Genomic DNA, 17,260 nt, shown 5'->3' with positions numbered 1-17,260 from the left:
ATCTAGAAGAATTGACCAATCAATGAACAAGACAATGTAGCAGTTGTACAGCTGATGCACTTTCTGAACACATCATAATCGATGCCATAACTGTATTCATATGATTCGGAATTGTATCAACGCATTTCTAACCTAAGAAAATAGATTTCTTTTGTATTAAGTATTAAGAAATATAAGTCTTTGTGCCGTTTAAATATAAAAAAGTTACAATGAAAAAGGGATCATGGTTTATGCGAGAATGCGAAATTGTTAGTTTACTCAGAATTATCAAAAAATTTTGTCTTGTTGACCGGTTGTGAACATGTGCATTATAAATTTATTTTTTTTTAACAGATCAAGGAAATTCCGGACGACTCGGACAAATCAACAACGCTAGAAAGACTTATAAAAGTAATATTGTAAAATAAACATTATATTGTTTATTAATAAATCAATATTTTAAAACATTTTTCTCTTTTATAGGAATTGAAGATAGAAATAATACGAGAAGAGGATAGAGAGCTAGAATTTGATATAATTGGCTGTCACACTTCAATAGTCAACGCGTACCGCAGAATACTCCTGAGTGAAGTGCCAAGTATGGCTATTGAGCAGGTTTATATTGTGAACAACACTAGTCTATTGCAGGATGAAGTACTTGCGCATAGGTGAGAGAACTGAATTCTATAATGAATGTTTTCATAATTTCTACAATTTTTCGATATGACAATCAAAATCTATTTTAAATTCAAGATTGGGCCTTATACCTCTTCAGGCAGATGCTCGACTTTTTGAATATCCTCCTAATGATGGAAAAGCAGATGACGAGGTTAGTGATCAAGACACTCTAAGATATGAACTCAAAGCTACATGTACTGTAAATCCACAAGCGCCAAAAAACTCCCATCTTCCAGAGGACATGTATAGAAATAGCAAAGGTACTGACTAAACTTTTGCGGATTTATATTATGCAATATTAACTAGAATGTTTCAAAATATATAACTGTACTGGAGAATTTATATATGTGAAATAACATGCAATCTTTCTTTTATAGTTTATAGTAAAGATATTAAATGGGTACCTATAGGCCGGCAGGCAGATATGTTTCCACGTGGAGCAGAACAGATGGGCGTGCTAGAGAATGATATATTGATATGTAAAATGCGTCCAGGTCATGAGATCCATGCGTTTATGCATGCTGTTAAGGGCATCGGCAAAGATCACGCCAAATTTTCTCCCGTGGGTATGTAAAAATTCTACAGATAATATTACTGTCACAGCTTTATGTATTTTGATAATAATTAAATAATTTTCAATTATATTTCAAATAAATTACTTGCATCAGGTGTTGTGTAATAATAAAAATGTGTTTAGCCACTGCATCTTATCGCCTCATGCCAGCCATTCGGTTGACCAAATCTGTAAGGGACAAGGACGCAGATCTTCTACAAAGTTGCTTCAGTCCGGGCGTGATAGAAGTGATAGAACAAGAAACAAACTCGGGACAGAAGTACCGAGAAGCGCGTGTAAAGAATGCTCGTTATGACAGCTGTGCCAGAAATGTCTATCGTTACGATCAATTGAAGAATTGTGTGGAGCTAAGTCGTGTAAAAAATCATTTTATCTGTGAGTATGCACAATCTGGAAATTTTTCGACAAAAATCAGAGCCAAAGTCATATTTAATTTGTTACATAAATATATTGCTCAATAGAAATTTCACATAATATATGATAACTGTAAAATTTACATCTAATTAATTTTTCTTGATTTTTAGTCACTATAGAATCTGTGGGAACGTTATCTTCAGCAGTATTATTCACAGAAGCTGTTAAAGTGCTTAAAAACAAATGCAGAACATTTCTCGCAGAACTGGACCGCACTGGAAAATAAATTTGAGCTAAATAAATTTAAAATAAAATAAACTTCTTAATGAATTTCTCCAATTTCGCGTATATTCCTAAAAATCCTAAAAAATCATTTTATATTTAGATGAAAGAAAATAATAGATATAGATTATTAATAAAAAACAGAATAGGCATAATGTAAGCATTTTTAAATCATTAAAATTTTTATGATTAGTGTGTTGCGTCACACATACGCACACATTTAGTTTATTCATCAGCATAAATCAAAACTTTATTCTGTGTTTTGGGTAAATCACAAGGGGGTTATGACAATGAGTTATGACATTGCTCCTTTCTTAAGTGCAACTTCGATACGCCTCAGGTTTCTACATTTAAGATAAAATAAGTATATATTTAGTCACTGGGGAAAAAGAGAAAAAGTCGAAAGAAAGAGCTGCTGGAAAGAACAGACTTCATACATGGATTGTGCGAGCATTACGTGGCGTACGATAACGGGAGGAAAAAAACATCACGGCGCAGCCATAATCCCGTTAAAAAGACGCATAACGTGTCGTAGAACCGCGTAACTGCGATCGACCGGTTGACACAACATCGGTTGCCGTTGGGTGAGCACACGCATCGTTGCGTTCATGTCCATGTTATGTCGCCGTGTTTGACATTAGGACTCGTTGCGTCAGCTCCACGCTTTAACGAGGCCGCTGCTACCGCCGCGCGAGCGACAGTCGCGCGCGCCTCTTATTGTGACAGCAGCTGGGACGATGGGGTTAGGGAGGCGACTCGTAATCATCCTCGTCGTCGGTCTGCTGCTCTGGCAGACTTCAAAGATCTGGCTGGCATTCCTAGAAGACGGCGCCGCCACGCAAGGTAAGAGGCTCTTGCACACGCGAGCGCCGCATACACCCGTCGCTATATATATTTCGCGCTGCACTTATCGCTGCAAAGGCTGACCGCACACACTCTTCATACAGCTTTTGTATATTGATTTTGACAGCAGTACTCGTAATAGACAATGATAATGCTATTAAATGTTGTTTATCAATCTCGAAGAAGTCGGTAATTAAAAATTTATATTTAAAAAATCGTATTTCCTTCTCACATATTGTTATATAAATTGTCGTTCGAAGAAGATAATTGTGTTTGACATTTGTAATGGCTTCATGTCGGGTTTGATCTCCGTTCGATATATTGAATGTAATGGTGATGTCTTTTAATTTGAAAAATTGTTAATTGTAGTTGAAAGTAGTTAAAAGTAGTTAATTGTAGACAGATTTTTTGAGCTATATTTCATAAATTTCCATTCTGTAAATTGCTGTTAGAAAAAATAGTTGTTTAATACTTGTAATACGTGTAATACTTGTAAGGGACTCATCTTCATTCAATATTCGTCGAATAAATATTGTCAGTTTGTTAAGATTCAAGCTGTGATTAGTTACAATTTAAATTAACGTTTGTTAGATCGCAATAGTTAATTCCACAATCTACGATCTTCATGTACGAGATTTATATGGGAAAAAAATATAATAAAAACGTGACGCTGCAAAAAGTGGGTTAGGTATATATACAATAATTACACCGTTCACGTAATAAAAAATGGACTGTCATTTATCAATGTTCAACGAGATAAGAGACAATTCACAGATTACGACTTTCTGAAAGTGTATCTTGCAAAAAATAGAAGTTTTAACAGATAAGAACAAATAATAAAATTTTCAATAATATTAAAAATTAATTATAAAAAGTTTAAGGCATTTAAAAATACTACGACAAAAATACTACATATGTTTAAAGTAAGCATTAATGCTGAATGTATATTTTGATATTTCACACCTTCGTCTCTTCTATCCACATATCCTATCGCTTGTTAAGCAGAATCTTAAATATTTTCTGAATATGTTGCAAAATTTCACGTAGATGGACAAGCGGAGACAGCGTTGAGTCAGAAGAATGATTCGGTCCGAGAGAAAGTACACGTGGCCGTGTATTACGAAGCACTATGCCCGGATTCGCGTAGTTTTATTATACGGCAATTAGGACCGATGTACCGAACACTTTCGGCGAATGTGGAAATTGAATTGATACCGTTTGGAAAGGGCGGGGTAAGAAAAGTTTGCTGCAACTCAAAATTATTCCCTATTACTATTACCACTGTTACGAGTTAAATAAATTAATATAAATGAATAAATATGTATATTGCAAATAATTAAATAAATCACTTGTTTATTAAAATACACGTTTGATTTCAGATGAGGAAAACAAACGATGGGTACGTATTCAAGTGTCAGCACGGACCGATCGAGTGTAAGGCGAATATCATACACGCATGTTCCATCGATGTCATCGAGGACCCATCGATACGACTACAATTTGTGACCTGCATGATCGAGAATAACATTGATCCGGTAGGGATAATGAATACCTGTGCCGAGCGCATAACCGTGAATCTGGAGTCTATCAAGAAATGTTCGAACACGCAAAGGGGAAAGGAACTCTTGGCCAAGTATGGGCAGATGACGTACTCGCTTGTGCCACAAGTGTATTTTATACCAACAGTTACCCTCAACAAGGTGAGTTTCGTAATCGGCTAAATAAAAAATAAATGCGACGATACGCTGAATTTACCGAAAAATACGTGCTGCTTTCAGAGTTCCATGTATCAGACAAAAATACTGAAACACTTGCAGATGGCGGTGTGCGAGCACTTCAAAGTTATACCAAAAGAATGCGGATTGTGAGAGTACACCTGGTGCAATGTCAGCAAAACATATCTGCATAATCATCGAATCAATCTTGTTATTGTGTTACGTGATGAGTTTAAAAAAAATATGTACAAAAAATATAGTATTTTTAAAAAAAAAAGATATCCTATTTCTGTTAAGTTTTTGACGCATACAAATCTATCGCTAGACATAAACACATAAAATAAGAGCTGTGGAATTCATGTGAAACTCCAACGAAACGCTGTGCAAGAGCGCTATAATATCCCGTAGCTGTTTCATTCGCGTTCACTAACTATTCTAAACCGTCATTATTTATTTCGGGGAGATAAAATCGCTTGTATTATAGATAAACACCAGTTTGCTCCCATATAAGTATATAGGAACAATTTATTAACTTAATATCAACACTTTATACAAACTGTGCCGCTTTATTATGTACGACAAGAAGTGAAGAACGCCTTTGAGATACGGCAGAGAATATACTTACATACACTAGAAACAATGTTCGAATTAGAGTCTGAGAAATCAAGAAGCATTAATCGAACGGCTGTAATCGTTCAAAATAATAAAAAAAAAAAGAAAGAAATATAGGACACCGAGTCTGTGCTCGAAGTAAATTCGATAAAAATATTTCCTCATCTTGCAACATACAACGTCTCCTTGTTTATGTCACAACGAACTTGATTGCTTTAAGAAGTACAATTAATATAACGAACGAACGAAAACTCACTTCGTCGATCGATTTTACGTTCGTATGTACACATTGAAATAAATACAACGTTCGATATAGAAGCAGGATGTGTCTTGGTACCTGCGCAAGCAAGCAAATATGGTATAAACGATATCTTTTTTTTTTTTTTAAGAACAACAACGTGTATTTCAATAACAAAGATCGAGGGGACGCTAAATTAAATATTAGAAGAGCTAACGCTTCAATAGTATTCGGTAAAGATTTGGCATTGCCTCGATGTTAACGTTCACAACAAGAGCTTCCATGCGCCGTATTTTCTCTATCTCTCTATCCTCGGCGCGCGAAAATTCTTTCAATAAATAGATTTTGCGATACGGATATATAAAATTACTATTATATTAAATACTGGAATAGAGTCTTTGTAACGTAAGAGACTTAATCGCTAGGTATCGGTGTTCGATGAAACGAAGCGGATTTGGAAGCATTTAGATACAGATGCCTGTCGAATACTAACGACCACTTTTACAAAAAAACGAGTGTGTATTGACAATCTTTCTCATTCTTAATAAAGTGTAAGTGGAAATATATCTCGACACAGAATACTACAGTTCACAAGTAGACCCAATGTGTGCTTTTTTTTCATCTCTTTTTTTCGGATATTTAATAACGCGGAGCGAGTTCCTAATTATAAGTAATACCGTACTTTCTTGTAACCTATATCTAATTTTCTCAAAAGTTTTTTCCGAGGGTAGCGAGAAAAGTTAGAGATATGTAAAGTGGATCCTGTTCACAGAGACACAATGAAATATTCTCATAGCAAAGTATCTAGATGCCATCGAACACAAAAAAGAGATGGTTGCTGAAACGAGAGGTCCATTGGTTAATGAAGGAAACGAATTGAGTAGCTGTGACCTAAAAATGAGGATACATTTATTTTGTCTTTTTATCTTTTTTTTTCCTTTTTTAAATCTTTTTTTTTTTATCGTTTAATGATCAATGCGATCTAGGTCACCAGAAATACAAGTACTTCTCATTTTGTTCACTTCAATATTAAATAATAAAGGACTGTGGAGGAGTTATCTCTTTCATCTTTTTTTTCTTAATTTCTTCGTAAATTATTTTTATATATATATATATATATATATAATATATATTACATGTATATTATGACTTGAACCACCGACACGCATGATGTTTTTTACGCTGTACGGCATTTATGTTCTTTGCTCTCGAGTTCTTAAGTAACATTATATCGTACGGATCGCACAAAATCACACCAGTTTCTCCGATCTGGTTGGCTCCGCTTTTTACGAGACTGGCACGCACCCCTGGGCGAAGAAAAGTAATGCACCGATCTCTCAATGTGGCCTTTACTTCCTTTAATCCCCCATCCCTATTTTATTTATCTCCGTGAATTTATACATATCAACAAAAGTGGTGTCGACGTCGTTTTCTCTCTCTCTTTTTTTTTTTGGATTTCTTTTTTTTGCGCGCATGTATGTAAGACTTTCCCGAGTGGAAGGCAAGTTTACAAATAGGAGATTAAAATGGAACTGGAGGCAAAACGCACTTCGTGAATATAGTATTATAGTGTTTCTCTTATATTTTTTTTGCTGTGTGTAAATCTTTCGTGTGTATAGTTTCTCGCGTAAAACGTACGTGTACGTGTGAGTCCCGTGTGTACGGACACGAGAGGCTTGAATGATGTCGGTTGAAAGCGCAAGGAAGAGATATTTTTTTCAAATAGGAATGTCGAGACTTCGGATCCTGGAGCTTTCCAACGATCGCGTCGCGACTCGTTCGCATTCCCGTGACGTTAACCGCGCGACCGATCTCCTATTCCGTTCCGCGAGACGCGACACGCGCGAAAGCACTAGATCTGAGCTCCTCGAGGCTCCTCCTCCAATTCTTTCTTATCTCTATCTCATCTCATCTCATCTCGTCTCATCTCGTCTCATCTCTCTTTCCTTCTTTCGCTCCGTATTTCTTTTTTTATAAATTTTCTCGCTCATTACTTATATAAATTAAGTTATTCATTTGAGGCATCGAGGGGTCCAGTATAGCTGTTGCATTTGAAGTCGTCAATAACCCAGAGGCCGAAGCGCATCGTATTTATACTCTCTCGCTCTCTCTTTGTCTGGAAAATGATCGGTCCAGGCCGAATTCTCTCTCACAGAGACAAACAAACATTTGTACATGTGCATGCATTTTAATGGTAGAGACATCATCTATTTAGCAGCTACATACCCTAATGTCATCATTCACTATACACGTATCTCGTTTATTAAAAAAATGAACGAAGGAATTCACGATGAATCTCTCTCTCGATTGGCAAATAAAACTTTGCTGCTTTTAATATTATCTTACATCGGATTTATACTTTGTCCCCTAACACACACATTTCCTCTCCCTTCGCAAAGAGAAATTACAATTCTTCGACATGCCTTTCCTCATGAAAAAACTTTTCGGGGAGACGAAGGAGATCGGGTGACGAGAGGAAGAAGGGAGTGGTGAACGAAGAACGCGACAAGAAGAGGGGATAGGGGGGGCAGTCGAGAAAGAGAGGAAAGTGGAAAATGCACTTTTTTTTTGTCGTTGGTGCACATGCGCGCGCAATTGTGTCTTCGCGTTATCTCACTTCCAAATTTGTGTTTTTTTTTCCGATGGAAATAAGACATCCGAGTGAATATGTTAATGCGTGTGTATACTCTTCGAGTGTATTGTGTTCGTATGTGTATCGGTATTACTGTGTTGCGTAAATATTCGTGTTTTTTTTTGAGAGATAATGATTTTTAGTGGTATAACTCTTTAATTAAACAATTAATTGCCCTGTATTACTTATCGTTAAACGATGATTTTAACGCGGTATCGGACGTTGACTCTTCGCGCTTTTATAGACATCTTCGTATCCTGATACAAGATCACTTTCTGGTTGATTCTCTTTTTGTTACATATGTTTTTTCTCTGTTTCTTGATTTATTTAATACGTCAACACCACCAGTCGCAAGTTCTTCCGTTACACAGGTTGCATTCACTTTGATGTCATCATTGTGACAAATTCTGAAAAATACAATGAAAGAGCTCGTTAGTTTTACGCATGTTAATCGTACATCATATGCACAAAAATAACAAAACTTTGTAAAAAAATGTAAGAATAAAGGTAGTCAGAAATCTCTAAGCACAAAAAATTGCGAGCAGATATATAAAAATCAATTGCGCAAATTACTACCTCGAATTAAAACAATTTTTCATTTTTATCATTGACAATAAGTCACTTGCAGAAGTAAAAATTGTAAAAATTATTCATGGATTTTTTGACGCTCGCTTTTTGACATAATCAATAGAGTCTGATACAGATATTAACGATCCTTTTATGCTTATTAATGATGCAAATAAACCAATTAAAAATGCAATACAACCTTCATAATTAACTTGGCCGTCGCCGTCGATATCGGCCTCTCGTATCATTTCGTCTACCTCCTCATCAGTTAGTTTTTCGCCCAGATTTGTCATGACGTGTCTAAGTTCCGCTGCAGATATGAAACCGTTTCCATCCTTATCAAACACTCTAAATGCCTCCCTAATCTCTTCCTCGCTATCCGTGTCCTTCATTTTACGCGCCATCATGGTCAAGAACTCCGGAAAGTCGATTGTGCCGTTACCTAGAATTTTATTATTTTCGCATTATTTACTTATTTAGTAAAAAGAAAAAAAAAAACAAGTAATTCTCTTCAAAAATTTCAAGCTTAATATTTTTATCAGAATTTTTAGAAACATATAGTTAAAAATAAAACATTGATATAATTTGTACAAAAAAAAAACGCTGCAAAATTATGCAAAATATGTACCATCTGCATCTACTTCGTTAATCATATCTTGCAGTTCGGCCTCTGTGGGGTTTTGTCCAAGGGACCGCATGACTGTACCTAATTCTTTGGTGGTTATGGTACCGTCACCATCTTTATCAAACAGCGAAAACGCTTCCTTGAATTCTGCAATTTGTTCTTCTGTAAGCTGGTCAGCCTTTAAATAAAAAAAACAATTTATAAATTTAGTTTCCTAACCACATTACATAAATATTTACATAAATCGCACATGTATATTTAATGAATGTTTCACAATATTCAAATTAGCGTGATAAATAATAGAATTAATATTATGTAAATATAAACTGCTATCTTAAATTCAAAAATATTCTTCTGTAGGTCGTCACGTTAGTTAAATATTAAAGCAACGCCGACATAATATAGCTATAATTCAGTCTCAATCTCAATTAATATACTAAAATAACATTTGACGGATTCAATAATTTGATTATCAGGGTAATACTTTTAGAAGTCTCGATAGCACAAGTTTCATAAATGAACGCAATTAATGTTAGGTGTATCAAGTAATATGAGGCAATGAGATGCGAGACAATGCCGGCAGAAATAGTACGATGATGCATCAAATGTATTCAGGCAATTTAATTGTTTCTGCACAAATAAGGAAATCCCAGACTACTTTGGAAATAATTATCTGCATATTAACAAAGCGATATAGTCGCACAATTCATTGCAAATACTGTGCATTTATAAGGTATGCGAAGATATATGTGTATGTCCCATGACTATATTGCGTATAGTTAAAATAAATTTTGATTCTTTTCCAAAAATGTGTGCGTATGTTTAATGCACGAACTATCTATAACGCAATTGTTAATATTTTTTTAAGCAAAATACCGTTGCGAAATAAATACGTGAAATACCACGTTGCTGTTGTGACAAAAATATCGTGTCACTTTTTTATCATAAAAGAAATTCTGCAGCAACTCTTTAAATTGTGATATCTTTAGAAATACACAACACAAGCTATTCTTGGACACTAATTACAGACAGTTGTTGATTTAATACCTTATTTGTCACAGAATTAAGTAAAAAGTGGCAATAATGTATCAATTCTATGTGCAAGAAACAAAAATTGTATCATAAAATATTGCAACTTTTATTATTGCCAGTCTATTTTGCTGCTATCTTTATTACTGTCGTTTTTGCGGATAAATCTTGCAGATACACATTCGCGTGCATAATTATATTCTCTAAATAACTAATTTATTTTTACAAAAATTTTGTTTATCAAGAAGCGTTCCATTACAGAAACGTCAATATTTGCGACAAAATTGTGACTAGTGACGCATATGACTAACCAACGGATAACCTCACTTTTCAAAACGCTGGGAAGTATGGCTTCCCCAGGAAAACCGCATGTTAGCGGGCAGGGCGAATCTTTGCCAAGGGGAGTTGCGTAGCGGATAAAACGATACGAATGCGTCGTTATCGTTGCGAGGAGACGCGGAAACTCGACATCGCGAAGCGAAGACGAAAGGCGAGCTGGTGTAACAGGCTCACGGCGAAAGCACAGGGAACGTAAAAGGAGCGCGGGGAATCGGCGGACGGCCGCGCAATGGTGTGGGAGCGCGAAAATCAATAGCCAAGTGCGGCGTGTATCGCCGTAAACGGTTGATCGCCAAGCGGATTACGCCGCATCGCACGCATTGCGCAGAAAGGAAAAAAAGAAACGGGTCGAAAACACCGCGAGATACGCACGTAACGAGAACTCGGCAGCGCCCTTAAAGATGAATATCGGGTGACCCGTATGGATTATGCAAAAGGAGGAGCGGTCAGGCGTATCGTGCTCGCTCGCTCGCTCCGTTCTCGTATTTCGTGCTCCGATAGGTATCTCCGCCTGCGATCGAAGGAGAAGCGAGTGCGAGAGATCGCGGAGCGCGATAACTTCGCTGCAGCGTTTTTTTTTTTTTTTTTTTTGCGACTCGCGTAAGACGTCGGGATTACGGAATGATTAGCGGACGCGTCATCGTTAGCTGAGAACGCCGGTTGATTTTTCCTCGTTGCTAATTCGTTTTATTTAGCTACACTTTCTACATTCTCCGGCGATACACATCTCCCCTCTTAATTTAAATACTTATATATAACCATTTCGTCGACAAATGCGGAAAGTGGAGGAAAGTGTAGCCGAGAGCAGATCGAGGAACAAGACAACTTCGCGGCTGCGTTTCGATCTCGAGCGCGAAGACCGTGAATTTAATAGCGCACGGACAGACAGAAGGACGGACGGACGGACGGACGGACGGATGGCGAGAAGATAACCGTTGCGTGGCGCTCGTCGATTATCTCGACGAGTCCAAGAGGGCACACCAAGAGAACGACGCACGTCAAAAATGCTGACGATACGGCGAGCGTGAAGCTGGCTGGAAGCGGCGAAATTAGCTGCTCCGGCGGCGAACCGTCGCCCACCTGTCTTACTCTCGTAATGTACGGCCGGCCAGCCAGCCATCCAGCCAGCCAGCCGGCGGCAACGGCAAAAATTCCGGGGACACGTAAGCGTGTCGTGCCGCGTCAGGTCAAAACGATGTGTCGAGCGCGTGAAAGCTCGTAACCGTCGCGAACGCAAACAGCGTAGCAGAAAAAAAAAGCGGTGAGACATTTCTGTGTCTACTTCTGTCTTTCTCTCTATCTCTCTCTCCATCTCTGTCTCTGTCTCTCTCTCTCTCTCCCTCTTTCTCACGCCCTACACGGTAACGATCGATCGACGGTTACTTCCGCTCGCGCGGATGCAGATTTTCGCTCGCTGCTACAGAAGAAACTCGCTGCGAAGAGCACGGAGAAGTATAGACGGCCATGCCGGATCGATAATCGCGGGGAGTCGGAGCAGTCTCCGGGGCGGCACGGACGAAATACGCTTCGACCGTTTCGATACGCCGAGGCTGACAACGGTCGACGAAGAGAGAAAGAGAAGGAGAAAGAGGGATAGATAAAGAGCGGAGAGAAAGAAAAGAGAAAGAACGAGGCTCACAGCGATCCTTCCAGAAAAGGAAATCCGTCTTGCCGGCGAACGCGAATAACGAATGAGCAGGATGGAATGCACGGACGAGTTCAAAATTGTAAAATCCGCGACGTAAATTGCGCATCGTCGCCGCCGCTGGTTCTACGCTCTCGTTGCACGTGCGCTCGGCGACGCGTCAATGCGGCGAGACCGAGAGCCGTCGGAAAGCGCCCGAGCCACAACCGATAACTATGAGTTTACGACGTATTCCGCGGAACGGAAGACGTACACGCGTGTACGATTACAACGCGCGGTATTTTCGCGTTACGGCACAAATCGCATAAGTACTTACCATTGTGGCCCTTTTCTCACGTCTCGGTCACGCACGAGAAGGCTCGGCTCCGCGAACACCCGCGTACCCGCACACTGGACAACAAGAGTGTATTTATTCACAACCTCCGGCCCGGTCGGTAGGTCGATCGGTCGTGAAGATTCGTCGTTCGTACCAAAGAGAATAACTTGTACACGAGCGCGCGGACACGCAGTAACGGGCGACACCAAGTCCGACGAGAAACGCACTCGGGACAGCAATGGAGTCTGCCGTGTCTTTCTCGGTCTGCGAGGCTCTCCGTGGGGCCGTCGCTGGTCTCGCAGCCCAGATATCACTACGCCGTCCCCTTACGGGCAGCGCGCCGGCCAATCGGCGCGCGCCGTTGAACGGGAAGGGTGAAGGGGATGTGCGCGCGACGGCCGCGACGCGCCGGCCGCCTACGCGGCTGCAAGCTAGACCGCGCGCGCGGCTTTCCTGCGTTGCCGAAAGGTGCGGAAAAAAAGGCCCGTGGCGGTTTTTAATCGCGCAAACGACGCGAGTGAGCGAAAGGGAGACAGAGAGAGAGAAGAAAGAAGAGAATGATGCGTCGAGGCGAGACACACGGCGACGTGGCCGCGCGGCCGACGAGCAGAGCCGGCTGGTTCGGCGTACCAGCGACCGCCCCGTAACAAATCCGTTTTACACGGCGGGGTGGGTGCGGTCGTGTTTACAGGACGAGTCCGGGCGAACTAAGCGGGCACTCTGATTGGCCGGCGCGCACCTGCAATGCGTCAGGCAGTCGCGCGGACTGTGCCGTGTCGCGCCGGCTACCGGGTCAAAGCCGGGCTTCCCTGCCTGTGAGAAGACCGAATGCGATGGACGCGTTTTTCGGCTATGCGTTCGGTCCCCTCCGTCCCACCCATCCCTTCTTTTCTGGCCCCGTCGGTTTTCACGACTCCCTTCCTTCGTAACTCGTTGTTTCCCTCCTCGATCGTTCCTGCTCCGATCCCCTTCCCATCCTCTCTCTCTCTTTTCCTGCACCCCCGAATTGCCCGCGGACTTTCTTTCCCGCTTGCCGCCGATTCTCCTCGCCGATTCTCCTCACCGATTTCCGCGTACTTCGTGCCTCCCGGTGCGTTTGCTCGCGCTCATCATCGACCTCGCCGCAATGACGGTTGACCTTACCAACTTCTCGCACCCCCTTTCCCTCGCAAGACGTGGCATGCCATCGCGTCGTTATGAAAACGGCAACACGACACACGACGATAGGGTGAACACCAAACCTGTAATTCAATCTCACGTAGAAGACACAAGCACGGACCGATATCTTTTCACGTAGATTTGCCGCATATTTCATATAAACTAACCCGCGGTATCTTGGTGTCACTCTTATCGATTCATTCTTTCTTTACTCTTTCTTTTTCATTTTTTTTTTTTATAAAATAAGGGTCTTTTAGCGACAGATCGCACCATAGAGAAAACCTTATCGCTTTCGTAGACGACACAAATTGGATCTACTCGAGACTAGGCGGGGAAAGAGAGAGAACTGTAATTTTTGTACGTTTTTCTCTCTCTCTCCCCCAAGTATTGATTTTGATCAATTTCATCGGTGAGCGCTCTAGCTCACGGATCTCCACCTTCTCGAGAAATTTACAGGCGGGTGTAAAGCGTGAAAATTTATCGTACCCGGCCGTACCGTCGTCGTCGTCATAGTCGTCGTCGCCCTTGTCCTCCGCACCCCTTTCCCAGGCTTCTCTTGCCTTTCTCCCATTACCTTTCCTTCCCCACCTCTCTGTTCCTCCCCTGTTTTTCCCTCCTTTACGTTCTCTCTCTCTCTCTCTCTCTCTCTAGCTCACGGTTGCTCTCTCGGCGCTCGTTTCGCTCCTTCCTCTCCCTTTGCCTCCTTCTCCTTCTACCGTCGCTTTGCCTATATACTATTTCCACTTTCCCGGTATGTGTGTCAGTGCGGCAATTTGACAGCGGTGTCAGATAACGTATGATCACGCTGATAGTTACAGATTAGAAACGATTACATTCCAACAATAAGTCTTTGGAACGATAAATGATTGTTTATTGATAAAACTCACCTTATTTTCTGCACAGCATCTATAAAGATAAGGGGAGAATACGCGGGAGGCTCCTTGACTCTCTTCTCTCTCTCTTTCTCTCTGTCTCCCCCCCTCTTTCTCTCTCTCTCTCTCTCTCTCTGCTTCTCTTTCAGTCTCGTTGCTTCTCGCTCGCTTGCTCGTATTCGCCGCGTGCTCCACTTCGAGAATCATCATATAGATTATATTCTTCAAAGTTCTGCATTGCGTTCAACACGTATGTATACGTGATTGCGATAAAGCGTTCTGTGAAAAATTAGAATTATCAAAAGTTCTGCCTATCAATTACCAAATTATCAATGCGTCTACATGCTCATTGAAGCAATGCCACGGCGTTAATTTCACTGAAATCGCTTTATAATATTATATTCGAGAAACTGAACTTTACAGTGGGCTTCTTATTAGGAAAGAAATGATTTCAAAGTGCCTATTATCAAAATTATATCGATATCTAAATCTAGCTTAATCTCATCCAAATTGTACTCAACGAATTTGTTATCATTATCGGCATGATTGTTCGATAACGGATAAAAGGGTGGCTCGTCCACGGCTCATCGACGCTCGTCGTAAATCGTATAAATATCCGTGAAATCGTTATTCCGCGTTTGCTTATTTATTTTATTGGCCGGCGTGAATATCCATACGTATATATCATCCGATCGGCTGGCCGGCTGACCCAGTGAGGACCTAAAATTTTTTACAAAGGTGGTTAATAGCGAGATGGCTACGCAAGTCATGTGTACCGCGCGCGCTGTGAATAATTCAGAGCACGCGACTCGCCGAAGCCGGCCGGTCGCACGCTTTGTTTCCAGTTCGAACATAATTGTAGATATATCACCTGCGACGGAGAGAAAAAAGCGTGATGCGTCACGAGTCTGCTAGGAAGTCGGTTTTCCAGAAACGTCATTCGGAGGAAAAGAGAAATTATCGGCGACAGGTGTAAGACTGCGACAGCACATCGCTACAACGCGTTTCAGCTGCAGCTCTCTCGATGACACTATATCCAGGCGGAATTGATTATGAGAAACGCGATCGACAGCTCTAGAACAAAAATACGAATGGAAATTGAGGTAATTTTGGGTTAGTTGAATCTGCGATGCTATCTTTCGATACGCTATCGACATTGATTTTCCGTTGAAGGCGAAGGCAGGGGAAGCGTTTCTGCGCGCTTCTACAGCATACGAGATGCGAATTCGCTGACAACTGTAAATAATCGTGTGTTTTCCTCAATCAGAGAGAAGCGCGACATAATACGCAGGGAAGGGTGCGTCAGAGTATTCTCTCGCGAGCGGCATGAGCGAAGCGGAAGCGTGCTCGGTCGCTTGCCAAGGAACGCGAAATTTCTTCTCTGAAAAGCGCGCGCGGCGCATATCGATCGCTGGCGCGCTCCGGCCAGGAACACGGCGACGCAGCCGGCCAGGAACACCCCGCTGTTTGCGCGTTTGCACCGTTTCGCTCCGCGTATGTATGTGTGTGTGTGTGTGTGTATGTGTGTCCGTGTATGTGTCGTCCGATGAATTGTTAACCGTTCCGCCGTCGTTGTGACCGTGACCGATATATCCCAGAAACGCGGCGGTTACGCGCGCTCGGTGGCGGACGCCCGGCGTGTTGTCGATAAGGCTAATTAGCGGCGACGGGCGGCGGCGTGCGCACATGCAGAAAAATTATTCGCGCGACACGGACGATGCGACGCGCGACCTCTTCCACTCCCTTCGTCGCGGCTCCTACGATTCCATTCCGCGAAAGAGAGATGTAGGCGGCATGTAGGAAAAGGAACGCAGAGAAGGGTCGGCGAGAAGGAGGGCGAGAAGTGGGAACGGCTAACAGCCGGTCGATTGTATTTTACGCATAGCCGTCGTGTGCTCTGCGGATGCGTAATGCGCTAAGCACGATGGTATGAACGTTACATATGCGTGCGGGGCTCTGTACGTGTTGTACGCGACACGCTTCGCGGGAACGCTGCCGCGTCGCGGCGAAAATCGATGAGGCGCCGAGCCGAGCCAAGCGATGAGCGCGAGGCTGCGGTCCCGTCGCCGGTACGCCGAGCGTCGTCAAAGGCTAATACGTAGTCGTCGTCATTGACATATAGCATTGCAGCCCGATCGAGAAAGGTCGAGCTCACCCAGCCGCTCTCGGGCGGCTTTCGGCCAAGTTCTCGCCGTTGTTGGTGCACGACGATGCCGGTACCGCACGGCACCGACGCGCATCGTCGTCGAGCGTCGAGCCTGCGCACGCTGGAACGCGCAATGCGACACGCGATAGAACGGGACGGCAAAACGGCACGACCGCGGTAATCTCGTTTACGAAGGAGAGAGGAGAACGGCGCGAGCGAGAGAGAGAACGGAGGCGTCGAGTCGGGGGACGCTCTTCTCGGTACCGGGGGTGGGTTTTCTCGAGGGTGGATAGGGTAGGTAGATAGGTAGGTAGGTGGGTGGGTCGGCAGGCCAGGCAGGCAGGCAGGCCAGGCAGGCAGGCAGGCAAGACGAGCAGGTGGAGGTAGAGAATTTAATAGGAGAGCCGCAGTAAAGAATGTTAATTTTACCGTAATGGCATCGGTCTCTCGCGCACGGTCACGCTATCGCCCGTTAAAAATTGATATTCCTCGCGTCCTTGCGCGAAGGGATGGTTGGAGTCGCCGACGAAGATAGAGAAAGAGAGAAAATGGAATTCCGCGTTTGTTGCGCAATATATCCCAATACTCAGCGGCGCGAAAAAAAAAACGAGAAATGACATAAGCGCTATTTTTTGCAATATTCGCGCGATTCGCAC

General features: G+C 42.2%; 3 protein-coding genes across 4 annotated transcripts; 2 read left to right on the top strand and 1 right to left on the bottom strand.

The window, feature by feature from the left end:
* The first annotated feature begins 65 nt into the window (after positions 1-65).
* Polr1C (RNA polymerase I and III subunit C) lies at positions 66-1,924 on the top strand. Its single transcript, XM_012376216.2, has 7 exons — positions 66-248; positions 334-390; positions 463-647; positions 733-917; positions 1,035-1,223; positions 1,355-1,606; positions 1,756-1,924. Exons 1-7 carry the CDS (start codon positions 210-212, stop codon positions 1,869-1,871), a joined length of 1,023 nt encoding a protein of 340 aa, XP_012231639.1. The 5' UTR covers positions 66-209; the 3' UTR covers positions 1,872-1,924.
* Positions 1,925-2,163: 239 nt separating this feature from the next.
* LOC105677495 (GILT-like protein 1) lies at positions 2,164-7,700 on the top strand. 2 transcript variants are annotated; one of them, XM_012376155.2, is made up of 4 exons: positions 2,164-2,710; positions 3,758-3,942; positions 4,090-4,410; positions 4,528-7,700. In XM_012376155.2, the coding sequence occupies exons 1-4, from the start codon at positions 2,605-2,607 to the stop codon at positions 4,576-4,578; spliced, it is 663 nt and encodes a 220-aa protein (XP_012231578.1). In that variant the 5' UTR covers positions 2,164-2,604; the 3' UTR covers positions 4,579-7,700. The 2 variants fall into 2 exon arrangements, with proteins under 2 accessions (XP_012231578.1, XP_012231576.1); XM_012376153.2 differs by having other exon boundaries at positions 2,170-2,710; positions 4,489-7,700.
* LOC105677496 (calmodulin) lies at positions 4,899-12,734 on the bottom strand. The gene is made up of 4 exons (XM_012376157.2): positions 12,429-12,734; positions 9,103-9,277; positions 8,674-8,916; positions 4,899-8,314 (listed from the first exon to the last, which is right to left on the bottom strand). The coding sequence occupies exons 1-4, from the start codon at positions 12,429-12,431 to the stop codon at positions 8,286-8,288; spliced, it is 450 nt and encodes a 149-aa protein (XP_012231580.1). The 5' UTR covers positions 12,432-12,734; the 3' UTR covers positions 4,899-8,285.
* Positions 12,735-17,260: the final 4,526 nt, after the last annotated feature.

Source organism: Linepithema humile, chromosome 2 (assembly GCF_040581485.1).
Source record: "Linepithema humile isolate Giens D197 chromosome 2, Lhum_UNIL_v1.0, whole genome shotgun sequence".
Classification (NCBI taxonomy): domain Eukaryota; kingdom Metazoa; phylum Arthropoda; class Insecta; order Hymenoptera; family Formicidae; genus Linepithema; species Linepithema humile.
The sequence above is the reverse complement of the archived record's forward strand: the minus strand, read 5'-3'. Positions and strand labels throughout refer to the sequence as shown.

Bases quoted from the DNA above. Each gene is read 5' to 3' on its own strand.
- Polr1C (XM_012376216.2), top strand. From the start codon at position 210: ATGAAAAAGGGATCATGGTTTATGCGAGAATGCGAAATT. The intron at 391-462 runs GTAATATTGTAA...TCTCTTTTATAG, and splicing joins CGCTAGAAAGACTTATAAAA to GAATTGAAGATAGAAATAAT. The intron at 648-732 runs GTGAGAGAACTG...TTTAAATTCAAG, and splicing joins GATGAAGTACTTGCGCATAG to ATTGGGCCTTATACCTCTTC.
- LOC105677495 (XM_012376153.2), top strand. From the start codon at position 2,605: ATGGGGTTAGGGAGGCGACTCGTAATCATCCTCGTCGTCGGTCTGCTG. The intron at 2,711-3,757 runs GTAAGAGGCTCT...AATTTCACGTAG, and splicing joins AGACGGCGCCGCCACGCAAG to ATGGACAAGCGGAGACAGCG. The intron at 4,411-4,488 runs GTGAGTTTCGTA...TGCTGCTTTCAG, and splicing joins CAACAGTTACCCTCAACAAG to AGTTCCATGTATCAGACAAA.
- LOC105677496 (XM_012376157.2), bottom strand. The intron at 8,917-9,102 runs GTACATATTTTG...ATAAAATTCTAG, and splicing joins TAACGAAGTAGATGCAGATG to GTAACGGCACAATCGACTTT. The intron at 8,315-8,673 runs GTTGTATTGCAT...TGTATTTTTCAG, and splicing joins CGGCCAAGTTAATTATGAAG to AATTTGTCACAATGATGACA.